Source organism: Cervus elaphus, chromosome 33, assembly GCF_910594005.1.
Source record: "Cervus elaphus chromosome 33, mCerEla1.1, whole genome shotgun sequence".
Lineage (NCBI taxonomy): Eukaryota > Metazoa > Chordata > Mammalia > Artiodactyla > Cervidae > Cervus > Cervus elaphus.
Window position 1 is genome coordinate 10,383,799 of NC_057847.1, and position 18,011 is coordinate 10,401,809.

At 38.6% G+C, this 18,011-nt stretch overlaps 1 protein-coding gene across 3 annotated transcripts in view; it reads left to right on the plus strand.

Annotated features, from left to right (window-relative positions):
- Positions 1–18,011, plus strand: part of HIBCH (3-hydroxyisobutyryl-CoA hydrolase) — a 107,912-nt gene that overhangs the window by 71,544 nt on the left and 18,357 nt on the right. For all 3 annotated transcript variants that reach the window (XM_043894389.1, XM_043894387.1, XM_043894388.1), the window contains 3 exons: positions 849–927; positions 10,109–10,254; positions 13,533–13,619. In XM_043894389.1, coding sequence (XP_043750324.1) covers positions 849–927; positions 10,109–10,254; positions 13,533–13,619 — 312 coding nt within the window. The remainder of the gene's footprint in view (positions 1–848; positions 928–10,108; positions 10,255–13,532; positions 13,620–18,011) is intronic.

Here is an 18,011-nt window from a genome sequence, read left to right on the forward strand (position 1 = left end):
TACCGTCTGAGCCACCAGGGAAGCCAAAGATAGAATACACTGGTTCAAAAGGATTAAGAATGAGTAGATGTTTTGAATATTGTGAAAAGAACGTAACATAGGAAATGTATGTCAAAATGTGAGCATTGACACAAACTTGGATTCTTTGTTATCACATGTATACCTCTTATTTTATTCGAATATGTCTGTTTATTCAGAGATGTCTCTTAAGTTTGTCATTTTCAGTGATATTTATCAAATCAGAAATAGACTTTCAGCCAAATCTTTTTATTTTGTAAAATTTTTGCTTACCAATTTTAAGAGTTAAACAGTTACTAACTGTGTGTCTGAGAAAAATGTTGCTAATTTTATTTGATGAAATAATGTGAATAAATGTGTGAATATTCTATTTAAGGCCACTGAAATTTGCTAGAATAGTTTGGTTATGCTTTTTTGATGATTGGTTCCACTGAGAACAGTGGTGCTGGAAACAGTCAGTACGCTGCAATGCTCCGTCTAGTTTGAAAGGAGAAGGAATTGGGGGAGAGGACGTGAAGCATAACACAGGACCCTGATGGAAAGTGACTTGGCTAAAACACATCTGTTCCAGGTATCAGGGACACCCATGTATCTTTTTGCTTAGCAAGTTCTGAAATTGTGTGGTTTAGGTTTTCCCTCTCATTTGTCTCCTGAAAGTCCTTTATAGATACGCTTTATGAGGAGTTGTATATAATACATATTATGTATATCTTTATATATAATATATAGGGATAATTTACTTGGCTTTTAATGTTTATAAATGTGAGAGTTTTATTTATTTATTTTTTACCCCCACTTTATTTTAAAATGATTTTCTGCCTTTTTCCTAGGGAGTTGGTGTCTCAGTTCATGGGCAATTCCGAGTGGCTACTGAAAAGTCTCTTTTTGCAATGCCTGAAACAGCAATAGGTAAATTAAAACAAAAAACACCAAAATTTTCATAATTACTTTTAGAGTTATCATCTTTTGATACATTTCAGATTATATTGTTATTGAAGGAATTGATGGAATTTTGTGTGAGCTACAGCAATGAAAGAACTTTTAAAACAAAATTATAATGGGAAGATACCTTAAAGTTTATATTAGCTAATAGTTTTATCTGAAAATGCAAAAGCAAGCATATTTAACTGGAAAAACTAGCACACTGTAGTTGATTTTATTTATTTATTCTTATTGAAGTATAGTTGATTTACAATCAACTGTGCTAAGTTCTGCTGTACATTTACTTAATTTTAGGTAAAAAATTATTAGAGGAAATATTCTTGCATTCAGATCTATTCTCTGTTTTGAATTAACTTTATGAGGTGTGAGGTGTGGCTCAAAGGTACAGATCAAAGTTTAGGTCAAAGATATAGATCAAAGTTTATTATTTGCTTAGGGAGATTAAATCATTCCCACATCATTTTTTGGAAAAAGCTACTGTTTCTCCACTGATTGCCTTTGTGCCTTTGTAAGTGCCGATCATGGTGCCAATACCCTGCTGTTTTGATTACTGTTGCTTTACAGTAAATCTTGATAATGATAATCCTCTAATTTTGTTCTTTGTTTTTTTCCCTCCCAAATTGTTTTGGCTATACAGATCATTTGTATTTCTATATGAATTTTAGAGTTATTTTGTAAGTTTCAGCAAGAAAGCCTATTAGAATTTTTATTTGGCTTGTCTAGGATCTATCAATTTAGGGAGAATTGACATCTTAACAATATTGAGTCTTCAAACTTGTGAGCAAGGTGTTTCTTTGCATTTATTTAGATCTTCTTTAATTTCTTGAAGCCAAATTTTGTAGTTTTCAATTTCTTATACATCCTTTGTCAGATTTTTCCTTAAGAATTTAACATTGTTCAATGATATTATAAATGATATTTTAAAAATCTAGTTCTAATTGTTAGTTACCAATGTATAGAAATTGACTTTTGTACTTTGTATCCTGCAAACTTGATAAATTCACTTATTAGTTCTAATAGATTTTTTGTAGATTGAATTGGATTTTCTAACTATAGATAGTTATGTTCTTTACAAATAAATTCTGTTTTACTTTTTTCTTTCTCATCTGGATAGTTTTTATTTTTTCTTGTCTAATTCTGCTGGATAGAACCTCTAATACAGTCTAGAACAGATATGTTGAAAGTGGAACTTCAAACATTCAGTCTTCACTGATTAAGTATAATGTTAGGTATAGGTTTTTCATAGATGCCCTTTATCAGGATGGGAAACTTTCCTTCTGTTGCTTGGGAACGGATTTTAGATTTTGTCTTTCCTGCATCTGTTCAGGTGACCATTGGTTTTTCTTTTTTAGTTTTTAGTTTTTCTTTTTTAGTTTCTTATTAATGGTGAGTTACTTGATTTTTTTTTCGACATTAAACTAACTCTTCATTGCTGGGATAAATATCACTCTAGTATGACGTGTTCTGCTTTTTATATGTTGTTGAGTTTGGTTCACTGAAGTTTTACTTGGAATTTCTGCATCTGAGTTCATGAGGGATACTGTCTGTAGTTTTCTGGAAACCTGCTTGCTTCATTTTGATACAGGGTAATGCTGGCTTCATTTCTTGAAAAGTTTGTGTAGAATTGGTTCTTTTTATTTTTCTCCCTCTCTGTTTGGTAGAATTCACCAGTGAAGCCATCTAGGCTTGGAGTTTCCTTTTCTAGGCCTTGGAAGGTTTTTTAGCTACAAATTCAAAATCTTTAATAGATGTAGACTTTCCAAATTGTCTATTTCTTCTTGCACAAGATTTGGTAATTTGAGTCTTCTAAAGAGTTTGTCCATTTACTAGCATAAAGTTAATATCCTTATTATCTTTTCAGTATCTGTAGAACCTATAGTAGTATCTGGGTCTCTCATTCTTGATATTATAATTTGTGTCTTCTGTTTTTTTCTGATCAATCTAATTAGAGATTTGTTAATTTTATTGATCTCAAAAATTTTTTTTTGTTTTATTTATTCTCTCTTTTATTGATTTCTGCTCTGATATTTATTACTTCCTTGTACTTTAAGTTTTACCTCTTTCTCTAGTCTGCTAAGGTTAAACCTGAGCTCAAGTATAGAATTCTGTTCTGACGTTTAATGTGTTCTTCCCCTTATCTTGGTTCCTCTATGTCTTTTTTTTCTTTTTCTTTTTTACTTTCTCTGGCTGCTCTTAAAATTTTCTATTGATCATTTGATTTTGATGTACTTTTGGTAGCTTTCTTCTTGTTTCTTATGTTTGTGTGTGTATGTTTTTTAATGCTTGTGTTTGTTTGTCTAGTTAGGTTTATAGTTTTTGTCAGATTTGGAAAGTTTGGCATTATTTCTTCAAATATTTTTGTGTCCCACTGTTTCCTTTTCAGGAACTCCATTTAAAATTTTTTTGGAAGACTCTCAAAAAAAATTTTTTTTTTAGGCTCACTCATGCTTTGTTCATTTTTTAAAATTTTCTTTTTTCCACCTTGTTGATGTTCAGTTGCCAAGATACTAGCTATGCCTGTATCTTGAAGTTCACTAATCCTTTCTTTTGCAAAGTTAAAATTGTCCTAAATCCTATTTAGGTAATTATTTTTAGCTTATACATTCATCTTAGTTTTCATCTGTAGTACCATCATGTGGGTGATTTTTTAAAATATCTTTTTTGTTTTTGCTGAACTTTTTGAATATATGGTATATGTTTATTATAACTGTTGATCTCCTTGTTTGCTAATTTTCATGTGTATATCAGTTCTGAGTCAATTTTGATTGTTTTGTCATGTCATTGTGGGTAACATCTTCCTGGTTTTAGATACCTGGTATTTCTTGATTGGATTCTAGACATTGTAAGCTTTACTTTGTTGGGTGCTGTCTACCTTTATATAGATGATTCCTACTTTATGATGGTCTGACTTATGACTTTACAATGGTGCAAAAGCAATATACATGTAACAGAAACTGTTCTTTGAATTTTTACCTTTTCCCTGGCTGGCCATATCTGGTACCATACTCTTGTGATACTGGGCAGTAGCAGCGAGCCATACCTCTTAGGCAGTCATCTAATCACTAAGATATATATCTGGTACTTAGAATCATTTTGTTTTTCACTTTCAGTATAATATTCAATAAATTATAAGGGATATTCAATATTTTATTATAAAATAAGCCTTGTGTTAGATGATTTTGCCCAACTGTAGGCTAATGTAAGTGTTCTGAGCACATTTAAGGTAGGCTAGGCTAAGCTATGATTTTTTGATAGATTAAGTGTGTTAAATGCATTTTTGACTTATGGTATTTTCAATTTATGATGGATTTATCAGAATGTAACCCACACACACAACCCCACTGTAAGTTGAGGAAATCTGTATTCTTGTAAATGTTCTTTACCTTGCTTCTGGGATGAGGTTAAGTTACTTGGAAATAGTTTGTTTGTCTTTTAGGTCTTTTGTTTGTTTGTTTTTAATGTAGGATTGGAACAGTGCTCAGACTAGGGCTAATTATTTCCTACTGCTGGAGAGACCCTTCTTTGCATTCTGCTCTGTGCCTCCACGAATCCTGAGCTTTCCTGTTCTGGTTGGTGGGAACAGGTGCTATTCTCAGCCCTGTGTAGGTTCCCAGTACCGTTCTCTGTAATCCTTCCCTGTGGTTCTTTCCTTAACCTCACAGTCTCTTCATTGAACACATGTAGTTATCAGTACCAAGCTGGGGACTTATGGGAGACACTGCAGATCTCCAGTGTTTTCTCTCTGTGCAGCTCTTTCCTCGCTGGTACTCTGTTCTGGGAATTCTTTCTGCCTCTGTCTCCCTGAATTTTTAGCTTAATTCCCCTCAAATCTAGGACTGTTTTGGGCCTGGACATTCTCTCCAGGCATTAAGATGGAGCTTTGTAGGGCTTGTTGTTGTTTAGTCTCTTTGCCATGTCTAACTCTCTGAGACCCCATGGACTATATAGCCCGCCAGGTTCCTCTGTCTGTGGATTTCCCAAGCAGGAATACTGAAGTGGGTTACCATTTCCTTCTTTAGGGGATCTTCCAGACCCAGGGTCAAACCCATGTCTCCTGCATTAACAGGTGGGTTCTTTACTACTGAGCCACCAAGGAAGCTTTTAAGTAGGATTTACCTCATTCGTTTTCAGATATTCAGACATCACTTTCCTTTACTGCTTGGTGGTCCAGTATGTTGAAAACTTATTTCATATACTGCAGTTGTTTTTCTATACTTATTTCAGGTAGAAGAGTAAATTTGGTCCCTCTTACAGCATCTTACTCAAAGTGTAATTCTCTTGGATGGCTATTTTAGCTTCATTTCAGTTCAGTTCAGTCACTGAATTCTGTCCGACCCTTTGCAGCATGCCATAGATGGCAGCACGTCAGTCTTCCCTGTCCATCACCAACTCCCGGAGCTTACTCAAACTCATGTCCATTGAGTCTGTGATGCCATCCAACCATCTCATCCTCTGTCGTCTCTGTCATCTCATCATCAACCTTCTCCTCCTGCCCTCAATCTTTCCCAGCATCAGGGTCTTTTTAAATGAGTCAGTTCTTCGCATCAAGTGGCCAAAGTATTGGAGTTTCAGCTTCAACATCAGTCCTTCCAATGAATATTCAGGACTGATCTCCTTTAGGATGGACTGGTTGGATCTCCTTGCAATCCCAGTTACTCTCAAGAACTTCTCCAAAACCACAGTTCAAAAGCATCAATTCTTCGGTGCTCAGCATTCTTTATACTGCAGCTCTCACATCCACACATGACCACTGGAAAAACCATAGCTTTGACTAGACGGACCTTTGTTGGCAAAGTAATGTCTCTGCTTTTTAATATGCTGTTTAGGTTGGTCATAACATATCTTCCAAGGAGCAAGTGTCTTTTAATATCATGGCTGCAGTCACTATCTGCAATGATCTTGGAGCCCAAGAAAATAAAGTCTCTCACTGTTTCCATTGTTTCCCATCTGTTTGCCATGAAGTGATGGGACCAGATGCCATGGTCTTAGTTTTCTGAATGTTGAGTTTTAAGCCAACTTCTTCCCTCTCCTCTTTCACTTTCATCAAGAGGCTCTTTAGTTCTTCTTCACTTTCTGCCATAAGGGTGGTGTTATCTGCATATCTGAGGTTATTGATATTTCTCCCGGTAATCTTGATTCCAGCTTGTGCTTCATCCAGCCCATCATTTCTCATGATGAACTGTGCATATAAGTTAAATAAGCAGGGTCACAATATACAGCCTTGACTCCTTTCCCGATTTGGAACCAGTCCATTTTTCCATGTCTAGTTCTAACTGTTGCTTCCTGACCTGCATACAGATTTCTCAGGAGGCAGGTCAGGTGGTGTGGTATTCCCATCTCTTTCAGAATTTTCCAGTTTGTTGTGATCTGCAGTCAAAGGCTTTGGTAAACTCAATAAAGCAGAAGTAGATATTTTTCTGGAACTCTCTTGCTTTTTCAATCATCCAAACGGATGTTGTCAATTTGATCTCTGGTTCCCCTGCTTTTTCTAAATCCAGCTTGAACATCTGGAAGTTTACAGTTCATGTACTGTTGAAGTCTGACTTGGAGATTTTTGAGCATTACTTTGCTAGTGTGTGAGATGAGTGCAGTTGTGTGGTAATTTGAGCATTTTTTGGCATTGCCTTCCTTTGGGATTGAAATGAAAACAGACCTTATCCAGTCCTGTGGCCACTGCTGAGTTTTCCAAATTTGCTGGCATATTGAGTGCAGCACTTTCACTGCATCATCTTTTAGGATTTGAAATAGCTCATTTGGAATTCCTTCACCTCCACTAGCTTTGTTCATAGTGATGCTTCATAAGGCCCACTTGACTTCACATTCCAGGATGTCTGGCTCTAGGTGAGTGATCCTGGTTATCTGGGTTGTGAAGATCTTTATATAGTTCTTCTGTGTATTTTTGCTACCTCTTCTATTCTGCTTCTGTTAGGTCCATACCATTTCTGTCCTTTATAGTGCCCGTCTTTGCATGAAATGTTCCCTTGGTATCTCTAATTTTCTTGAAGAGATCTCTAGTCTTTCCCATTGTATTTTTTCCCTTTATTTCTTTGCATTGATCACTGAGGAAGGCTTTCTTATCTCTCCTTGCTATTTTTTGAAACTCTGCCTTCAGATGGATATATCTTTCCTTTTCTTCTTTGCCTCTTGCGTCTTTTCTTTTCTCAGCTTTTTGTAAGGCCTCCTCAGACAACCATTTTGCCTTTTTGCATTTCTTTTTCTTGGAGATGATCTTGATCACTGCCTCCTGTACAAGGTCACAAACCTCCATCCGTAGTTCTTCAGACACTCTGTCTATCAGATCTAATCCCTTGAATCTATTTGTTACTTCCACTGTATAATCGTGAGGGATTTGTTTTAGGTCATAACTGAATGGTCTCTTTTAGCTTAGATGATTACAGAAGTTGTCCACGGAGACATCTTTAAGCTGAGATTTGAATAACAGGAAGCAAGCAGGTATATTAATATATTTTAGAACAGAACACTGTGCATTAAGAATAGTTAGTCTAAAGCAAGAATGAAGCCTTACTTTATTTGCTCAAAGAACCAAATAGAGTCTACTGCCTGAATCGGGGGCAGAGTGATATACTGTGCTCTTCCAGAGATACACAGGGAACTCAGGTAAAGAGTCTGGATTTAAACCTAAATATTATGGGAAACTGTGGGAGAGTTTAAAGCAGAGAGTAATGTGGTCTGGTATACATTCTGATACCATTCTGACTGCTTTAAGGAAAAATGGGTTGTAGGGGTGCAAGAGTAATGGCAGAGAGGCTTGTTAGAAGGTTATTACATTAATCTAGAGCTCTCTTATCTAATACTGTAGCCGCTGATCACATATGACTATTTAATTTAAATAAATTCAGTTCCTCAGTTGCACCAGCCACATTGCAAGTGTTTAATACCCATATCTGTTTAGTGGCAGCATAGATTACAGAACATTTTTATCATAGAAAATTCTATTGAGCAGCACAAGTCTAGAGAGAGATAATTTTAGGCTTGGAGTGATAAGAAGCTGTAAAGTTAGAATAGAGAGGACATATTTGGAAAATGTTTTGGAGTTAACTTGTGATGTAGTGAATCAGGAATAATTCCAAGGTGTTTAGCTAGTGCTGCTAGATGGCTGTAAGGCCACTAGAGAAGGAGCAGTGTGGTTGGAGGGATGTGACTCAAGGGTTGTGTTTGCCAGGTTGTATCTGGGATGTTTATTATCTGTGTGGTTAATTGCAGATATGAGAGTTCATATCCAGGGGAAAAATCATAACTAGATAGATAGATTTGGGTCTGTAATGGGCTTCCATAGCAAAATACCAAGACTGGGTAGCCTAAACAACATTTATTTCTCCTGCTTATTCCTCCCCCTGGAGGCAGGAAGTCCAACATCAAAGTATTGGCAGATTTGGTTTCACCCAAGGCCTCTCTCCTAGACTTGCAGAGAGCTGCCTTCTCTCTGTGTCCTCACACGGCCCTTTGTCTTGGAGTCTTTCCTCTTCTTATAAAGACACCAGTCCTATTAGATAAGGCCCCACCCTTCAAACCTCATTTAATCTTAGTTACTTCTTTAGAGTCCCCTTCTCCAAATTGTCACATTGTGGGGATAGGGCATCAGCTTAAGATTTTGGGACACAATTTGGGATACAATTCAGTTCATCACATCGATGTTATCTAAAGCTGTCAGAGCTAAGGAAACATGTGTAGTGGGGAGCGGATAGTCTATGATGAGACCGAGGTACAGCAGCATGTGCAGGCCCAAGGGAAGTGAAGCCAGGAGGGGCACTGGAAGGAGGCAGCCACTGACGCAAGGGGCGAGGGAGAATGTGGGGCTCTGGAACAGATGAGAGTGCTTCAGGATAGAGGTGTGTTTGCTTGGGCAGAGTGCTCCTGAGGTTCAGGGGTAAGTAGGGATGAACACTGAGGAACAGAAAGATGACCAAAGTGCCTGGGGAAGACTGATAAAAGCGTTAGTTTTAATCTAAAAGAAATGGGCAGTCATGGAAGACTTATAAGCAGTGGAATGCAAGACTCATCAAAATTTGTGTTATTAAGATAATTTAAAAAATTCAGTCAGACAAGAACATTAAAAAAAGATTTATGTTATTAAAAAGATCACTGGCTGTTGTGTAGAGAACTGTCTAGAGGAGGAAGCAACAGATCATAGTTGTTGATGGAGGGTTAAGGGGTGGTACATGAGGAGGTTTGAGTCTGGATAGTTGCACCCTTTATTGGGCTGGGTGAACTGGACGAGGGTGTTGGCAGGGGTTATGAATTCAACTTTAGACCTATGTTGTTTGAGATGTTGAGAGATATTTCTATTTACAGTAACATGCCACTGATTCTTTCAAGTCTAGGAACTTTTTGGCAAGTAGACCTGGAAAGAATTTTTGAATGCTTGTATTTTTATCTCAGCTTACTTAATTGAAGTGATTTTGAAATAGATAGCTTTTAAACCTAGAGGGTCAAGCTTGTTTAAGAAGCTCTTAAGCACCAAAAAGTAGTATATTGACAAGTATTTGCATATCTGCTGTTTTTAGTTGTTGCCAGTAGAGAGAATAAGGGAATTTTTTTTTTAAGGGAATTTTTTTAATTCTCATGATTAAGGAAAGAATAGGTGCAAGTTCTGTTGATTAGGTATAAACTTGTTCATGTACTAGAACTAATGGTTTTCACATCACTTTAAGTATCTTGACTATTAGATATTTGACTGTATAGAAATTGATTAAATGCTAATAATAATTTATCACATAATAGCCACAGATTTTATTTTTTTCTGTGCTAATCATTTGGAAAGAAAATATTTGTTTTCAAATATTTCAAATCCTTGGAGATTCTTAAAAAGAAGTAGTAGAGATAAGAAATTTAGGTAAATATTTATCGAGTAGTTACATGTAAAAACATTGTGTCATCAAATCCTTTATTGTCTTCTATAGAAATGAAACATGAAAAATTTGAAAGATATCCCAGTTAAGTTAGCACAGTTTATAGCAAGTCTTTTGTGATATTGTGTTGCGTGTGTTGTGTTATAGTACCATGGTATAGTAATAATGTTTTAATATAGATTCAGACTCCAGAGAAAAATGGCTCTTTGATATAAAGTAAGAGAGCTGCAGTTATCTCTTTCATTTGAGTCATTATCTCTTTTTGTTTTTAATTACAGGGCTATTTCCTGATGTGGGTGGAGGTTATTTCTTGCCACGACTTCAAGGAAAACTTGGGTACTTCCTTGCATTAACAGGATTCAGGCTGAAAGGAAGAGATGTGTACACAGCAGGAATTGCTACACACTTTGTAGATTTTGAAAAGGTAATTACTTGGATGGCTGCACTTTGTGTTGTTGGAATAACTCATATTGCATGGGGAGGTGGTATAAGTGTTTGGGATAAAAGTTTAACAGTATAACAGTATAAGTGTTTGGCAAACATGGGTCTGAATCCTGCATCTGCCCTTAAAGCTGTGTGACCTTGGGGAAGGTGCTTAAGCTCTTCAATCCTCAGTTTTCTTGTATGCAAAATGGAGATAATTATATCTAGATCCAGGGCTGTTTTGCCTGGTACCTCCAGTGAGTATCTTTTAATGAATAATTATAGTCTGTGTTAAAAAAAAAAAAGTAATATTTTAAGAAAGTCTAATATATAAAAATCTGAATTTATAAAAGAAGAAGGCTGGATGCTGAAGAATTGATGCTTTTGAACTGTGGTACTGGAGAAGACTCTTGAGAGTTCCTTGGATAGCAAGGAGATCAAACAAGTCACTCCTAAAGGAAATCAACCCTGAATATTCATTGGAAGGACTGATGCTAAAGCTGAAGCTCCAGTACTTTGGCCACCTGATATGAAGAGCCAACTCATTGGAAAAGATCCTGATGCTAGGAAAGATTGAAGGCAGGGGGAAAAGGGGGCGCCAGAGGAGGAGATGGTTGGATGGCATCACCAACTCAATGGTCATGAGTTTGAACCAACTCTGATAGATAGTGAAGAACAGGGAAGTCTGGTGAGCTGTGTCCATGGGGTTGTAAAGAGTTGGACATAGTGACTGAACGACAACAGTGGCTTTTGTAAAGATATTTTTGAAAGGTTCTCCTGTTAGTTTCCCCAGTGCATTTAAAAGTTTGTAAAATATGATCTTAAAAGCTCTTCTAAAAGGGTATTTGTTGTAAGGAACTTATCTTTGTCTTAAAAATTTTTTTTAAGCCACACGGTCAGTTTTCTTAGCACGGGATAGCATAGTGGCAAAGGATGTGCAGATGGACAGTCTGGTTTTAAATCCTAGCTTGAATTTAGCCTCTTTAGCTCCAGTTTTCCCATCTCCAAAGTGAGGACAGCAGTCTTATCATAGCAGTTGAAACTCATTGTGTTAAATGTAACAGAAACCACAGTTCAAGTTGGTTTTGCCTCAGAATTCTCAGCAAGAGATTTGAGATTTATTCTTCAACTAGTTTAGCTCAGTCTGATTCAGCTGGCTTGTATAATGCCTCAACCGCGTGGGTGGGTGGAATACACTGACTAATCTCTCCCAGCTCCTGGAACTGTGGGGGTAAAGTCAGCTTCCCAGGAAACTCAGGGATTTCTGATCTTGCGGGAGGAGTGTTAGGAGATAGTGGAGGGAATGTTATTAAAATGTGTGAAAGTATACAAAGTTGAAGGTTGTCCCTGTAATGCTGACATGAGGGCCTTTCATCACGTTTGCCTGAGTTTTCAGATCTTTATGGGCATCTTCGGTCACATTGAGTAGGTGGCTGTCTTATTCTTCACCGAGCTGTAACAGGGAGCAAACAGGGGCACTCCATTATCTACTCTGGAGGGACACTCTTGATTATAGTGGAATTTGGTTAAGGCTGGTGGGGAGAACTGAACCACAACCCTTCCTTTTTTTGTCAATCTGCCCAGTAGTATCTGCAGTGCATCGGCTGCCATTTACAGGGCCTGCAGCAGATAATAGAAATGAGTAACACACATTGGGAATGGAGCTAGAGGTAGAAAAGATAAAAAACCACCTGTATCACCTGACAGAGTAAAGTATGATAAGTCTGCAAACAGAACACAAGGAAAGGATTCAATGGACTGAAAGGAGGAAGAGCTTACTTATAAAAAAGGACTGAAAGTTTTCTCATAGAGGTTGCAGTTCAACTTGAATCTTAACAGGCCAACTGGGCCTTAAGTCAGGAGAAGGTTTTCTGGATAGAGGAAGCTTTAATGAGCAAGCCCATAGCTGTAGGAAAGCATTAGCTTTGTTTTAGAAACAGTAAAAATCCATTTGGCTGAGCTTAGGAATAGGTATGTGAGGGATATAGATGGAGAACTGTTGGAAGATGGAGGGAACAAAAAGTACCCACCAAACTGTGATACGGACAGTATCTTGAGACCAAAACACTGAGGCAAGTGTCTCCGTATAATCATTGGGTCAGTTTATCATAGGGTAATGTACTCTCAGGGTGGGATCGGGCGGACAGGGATCTCGCAGCATTCACAGCTGATGGGCCACTGGGACAGTTTTATAGTTGACCTTTGGATATGGGAGTGTGTGCTTAGAAACAGGACATGCATTCCTAAATCAGGATTTATGAATGGTTAATTCATTTCTGGGCTTCCCTGGTGGCTTAGATGATAAAGAATCTGCCTGCCATGCAGGAGAAACAGGTTCTATCCTTGGGTTAGAAAGATCCCTTGGAGAAGGAAATGGCTACCCACTCTAGTATTCTTGCCTGGGGAATTCCATGGTGGGCTTCCCAGGTGGTGCTAGTGGTAAAGAACCTGCCTGCCATTGAAGGGGATGTAAGACGTGGGTTTGATCGCTGGCTGGGGAAGATCCCTTGGAGGGGGGCATGGCACCCCACTCCAGTGTTCCTGCCTGGAAAATTCTATGGACAGAGGAGCCTGGTGGGCTACAGTCCATAGGATCGCAAAGAGTCAGACACGACTGGAGCAACTTAGCACACACACATGAGTTCCATGGCATCTCTTGGGCACTGGGAATATGTTAGCGAGAGTCTTCGTCATCGTCTGGGGACTTAACAGAGCTTGGAGACCACCTGGCCTTAATGATTATTAAATGTTGTCTGTTAACTACAGAGCACTTGATAGAGAAGGGGTTACTGCCCAGCACAGCCCTGGTAGGGGCGGTGGGAGAACAGAAGAAAGTGTATGGGCGCAAGATGGCATCAGTTATGTTAACAGCTGTTCAAGAGTTAAGTGTGGCTGTATTATAGAGCTGTGCACCGACTCCAGTAGCCGTTAGTCACATGTGGCAGTTTTTAATTAAAATTGATTAAAGTAAAATTTACAGTTAAGATCCTTGGTTGCAGTAGCACATTTCGAGTGCTCAATAGCCAGAGGGAAACAAAGATGAATGTCTCTCTTTCTCCTCTTCAGTTTTTTTCATCTTTATCCATTCCTTGCAAGGCAGCATTTGCTTTGTGGGAATGTGTGTGCCTTCAACGTAAGTGAAAATTGCCTTCATTGACTCAGCTGAAAAGAGAGTGTCATAATTTTAAGACAAGGATTTTTATTAAAGAATAAGATTTCTTTAAAAAAAAAATGTGTTCCTATGGGTTTTTAAATGTTTTCCTTTTTTTCCACCTGTAGTTGGGCATGTTAGAAGAAGATTTGTTAGCCCTGAAATCGCCTTCAAAAGAAAATATTGCAGATGTCTTAGAAACTTACCACGCAAAGGTAATCTTGTCAGTATTCTAACCTCAGATTTTAACTCAGGGGAAAGGGGGAGTGACTGAAAAATTAGAAGTTGATGAATATTATAGTTTGTGAATATAAATAAACACACTGGGATTTATTTATGTTAAAACCTGATGGGAGTGTCAGTGTTTCACAATTGTTAGGATAGCCATCTGAGAAGATGACTTCTTTACCTGCAACTACATGGCTTGTTTTCTCGTTGCTGGTGAATTTCAGGGCACAGCCTCATGACTGGCCCTTGCAAGGGCTTTTTACAACACACTGTGACTTTTCTATAATGTAGGTTCAATGTAGATGCCACTTGTGGAGCTGCTAAAGTGAAACTCTGGTATATGTCTGAATATAATAATGAAGTACGTTGCAGTGTTTTCTTTTAATTGCTTATGTAGCCTACCTTATGTTTTCTTTTGAGCACTGAGAATCTATAAACATGCTACATGACTTCTAGTTAAAAATGATATCAATAGATTGAATACATGTTCTCTCCTGAACCCCACTAAAATTATAATAAAGGAATAGAAAAGGCAGGAATCCACAAAGAGAAGCAGAACAAAAGAGGAGACAGTGGCAGGTATGAGATGTCACTATTTTGGAAGCTTGAAAGTGGAAGGATGAGGGCAGCTACTTATCCTTCAATGGGGGAAGCCAATAAGCAAACCAGTTCTTGCTGTGGACTCTTTGTAGGTACCAAGGCCTCTGACAGGGCCTCGCTGGCTAAGGGCAGGGCAGATGTTCTACTGAAAAGGTGCAGAACATATTAAATGGGAAGAATGCTGGCCTCTTTTCCTGGTTGGCTCCTAGAATTCTTACATACTATCTATCTTAGTTTGGGCAGCCATAACAAAAATGCTGTAGACCTGTGGCTTAAACAACAGAAGTTTCTCATAGTTTTGGAGGTTGGCAAGTCCACGATCAAGGTGCCAGCTGATTAGGTTCCTGGTGAGGGTCCTCTTCTGTTCTGCAGATGAATGCCTTCCTGCTGTATCCTCACACAGCAGAGAAAGTAAGCTCTCTCAGGGCTCTGCGTATAAGGGCACTAATCCCATCCTGAGAGCTCCATCCTCTTGACTTAGTTACCTCCCATAGGCCTCACCCCCCCACATACCATCACATCGGAGTTAGGGTTTCAAAGTGAATTTTGTGGGGACACAAACATTTAGTCCATAGCGCCATTCCACTCCCAAGCAGTTCATTAGAAGGAAAAGAAAATGTGTAGCTATTGACATTCGAGGACCCCGCTAATGAAAGAAACATTCGGGCCTTTGTGTGATCACCTCATAATGTATACATAATTGACAGTTCTGTAATTGCAATTGACATTACAAAGCTTCTAAATTTTAGTACTTCACACAGAAAAACAAGGACTGCCAGGCATTAAAAACCAGAGATTGGCCAAAAAAGATACTCGAAGGGAGTAGACAGTGCAAGGAAAAGGAAACTAAATAATTATAGATTTGGCTGTGGTGTTTTTTTTTTTAGTCTTCAGATAGGAGGAAAATATTTTATCTGTGAAATAAGAACAGTTGTTACTAAGAGAAATAGTTAAAGAATAAAAAAGATATTTAAAATATGACAGTGAAAGGGAGAAGAAAAACCCACAATAGATTAGACTAAACTTGGTGGATGAGGAAAAGTCTAAGAGGATCAGAAGATGAAAAATGAAGAGAAAGGAAAATTATTCCAGGAGATCCAATATCTTAACTGTCAGGAATTTGTAATAGAGGATAGGTTAGAGAAATAGTTCCCCCTCACCCTAAAATTACCTAGAACTGAAAAACATGAGTAGAGATTCATGGGCCTTGAATACTTAGTGCTGTGAATATGAATGCAAGCATGTGAGGGTTTCATCAGAGTTTGTGAAAGCATTTGACAGTCTCTTATGTTGCCAAGTTGGATAAATGTGGGATGGATTATAGTATGTGGAGGTTGAAGGGCCTTATCAGAGAGTTCTGATAAGTGTGTGGCTGTTGGTCTGTAAGTAAAGTCATTTTGGCCTTATTCAGTGTTTTTTTTTCAGTTATTTGGATAAGAATGTTGATGGCATTTTGATCAGATTGATTTGAAACTAAGAAAATAGTTAGGTAAACATGTGGGCGGAAAAAACAACACTTAAAGTTCAGAGTAATATGTTTAGTAGTAAAAATATGAAATTTGAACGATATACGGGGAAACATTCCATGTGTTTCCTTTATTCTGTCACTACTACCATGTTCACAACACGTCTGACGCCGGACATGTTTGTTTTCCACCTATTAGGCAGTTCTCCACAACACCAGCTGGGTGTCTTGTGACTCATTTCAGTGCTAACACTGCCTACCTGAGGTTACCATCAGATCACACAGCTCACGGGCCCGGTCCCACAAGATGGACCGTCCTTTAGACTCCAGGTTGTCACCTGTACTTCTCACTGACTAGCAGTAAATTGGGGTTCTCATGATCCCCTCCTTGGCTTTGCTAATTTGCTAGAATGACTCATAGAACTCTGGGACACACATAGCATTTATTGGTTTATTATAAAGGATATGATGAAGGATATGAATGCACCGCTCAAAGAACAGATACACTGGGTGAGGTCCAGAAGGGCCCAAGCCCAGGAGCTCCGTCCCCAGGAAGTTGGGGTGAACCACTCTCCCTGCATGTTTATCACCTTGGAAGCTTTCCAGACCCCATCCTTTGGAGTTTTTACAGAGGCTTCATTACATAGAGACAGTTGATTAAGTCATTGCCATTGGTGATCAAACTCAATTTCCAGCCCCTTTCCCTTCACTGGAGGTGGAGGAGGGGGAGGTGTGGGAGAGTGTGGACAGTGAGGGATGAGACTCAAAGTTCCCTTGGTTGGTTCCCCTGGGACCTGGGGGCTTTCCTCAGGAACATAAACAAAGGTATGATTGAAAAGGGCTTGTTGTGAATAACAGAAGACACCCATTTCATGAGGACAAAAGACCAAATATTATAACAAAAGATGCTCCACTTATGGATTTCCATGGGTTTTTGGGAACTGTGAGCCTGGAATAAATGGCCAAATATATGGGTGAAGACCAGCTACATATTTTTTAAGTCACAATGTCACAATAGAGTTCATTGAATTTCAGTCCAGGGTACCAAATTCATAAGTACAGGATGGGAGAAATGTAGCCTACAATGGCACCAGTTTAAAAAAAATCTTAACTGTTCAGTTGAAACCAGAAGCATAATAAGACTGCGCCCAAACTAAGCCAGAGTTGTTGCAGGAAGGGGGACCCCTTCCAGGGCCTGAGAGTGGGCTCTTGTCTAACACTCAGAAATGCATTACTGAGGAGACACAGGTGCTGACAAAACAAGAGATTTTACTGGCAAGGGGTGCCCTGACGAGAGCAGGAGGGTAAAGGAGCCCAGAACTGCCCTGCCCCATGGCTTGCAGTCTCGGGTTTTATGGTATGGGACTAGTTTCTGGGTTGTCTTTGGTCAGTCATTCTGATTCAGAGTCCTTCCTGGTGGTCTCCACATTGCTCAGCCAAGGTGGATGCCAGTGAGAAGGATTCTGGGAGATGGTAGACACGTGGCATCTCCTTTTGATCTTTTCTGAACTCTTCTGGTTGGTAGTAAATTATTAGTTCTGTGTTCCTTACTAGGACCTCCTGTCCTGGAACATCTCACACAAATGGTACTGTGGTGCCTGGCCAGGGTGGGTAGTTTCGGTTAGTGTGCTTCCCCTGACAGTTAGTCCCGTTGTATAAAGCACTGTTTCCAAAACAAGCAGGGGTATGCAGATCCTTGTGCTGTGATTCAGCCACACCTGCAGCTAAGGTACTGTACCACAGTCCTGGAGAATGAACTTCATACCCGTTAGTACATAAGGTGGCTCTGGATTGTAAGGGGACTCAAAGCTGCGCTGTGCAAGAAGATTAACTCAGGGGGATTAACTAGAACTATAAACAGGGGAGGGTGAATTTTTGGTCCAGAATTTTTTTTTTAATCCTATTTATAGTTTTTCACGCACTCATGAGTTCTTTTCTGAGGTAGTGTTTTTCCCCTGGAGGTCAATGCTGTGGGGACATCAGAGATGTGGTAGGAATTTCTGTATCAGAAATTGGGGCAGGATGACTTCTGAGGTCCCTTGCAATCCTTAAATTCACTGACACACTTTGATGATGACATCATCATGTATAATGCCTACAAATAAAAATACAAAAATAGTTTTTTTTGCTGTTGATACTTTTATCAAGTGCTAGTCTGGAATAATACATAGTCTGACTTTTGAACATACAGTGGTAGTTATTTATGAGACTGGATGTAATTTTGACTGAAAGTTATAATTTCCGTCAAAATATATCATTAAATATGGTGAAAATTTTAAAGGTTTTAAAAGGATTTGTATTACTTCAAATTAAT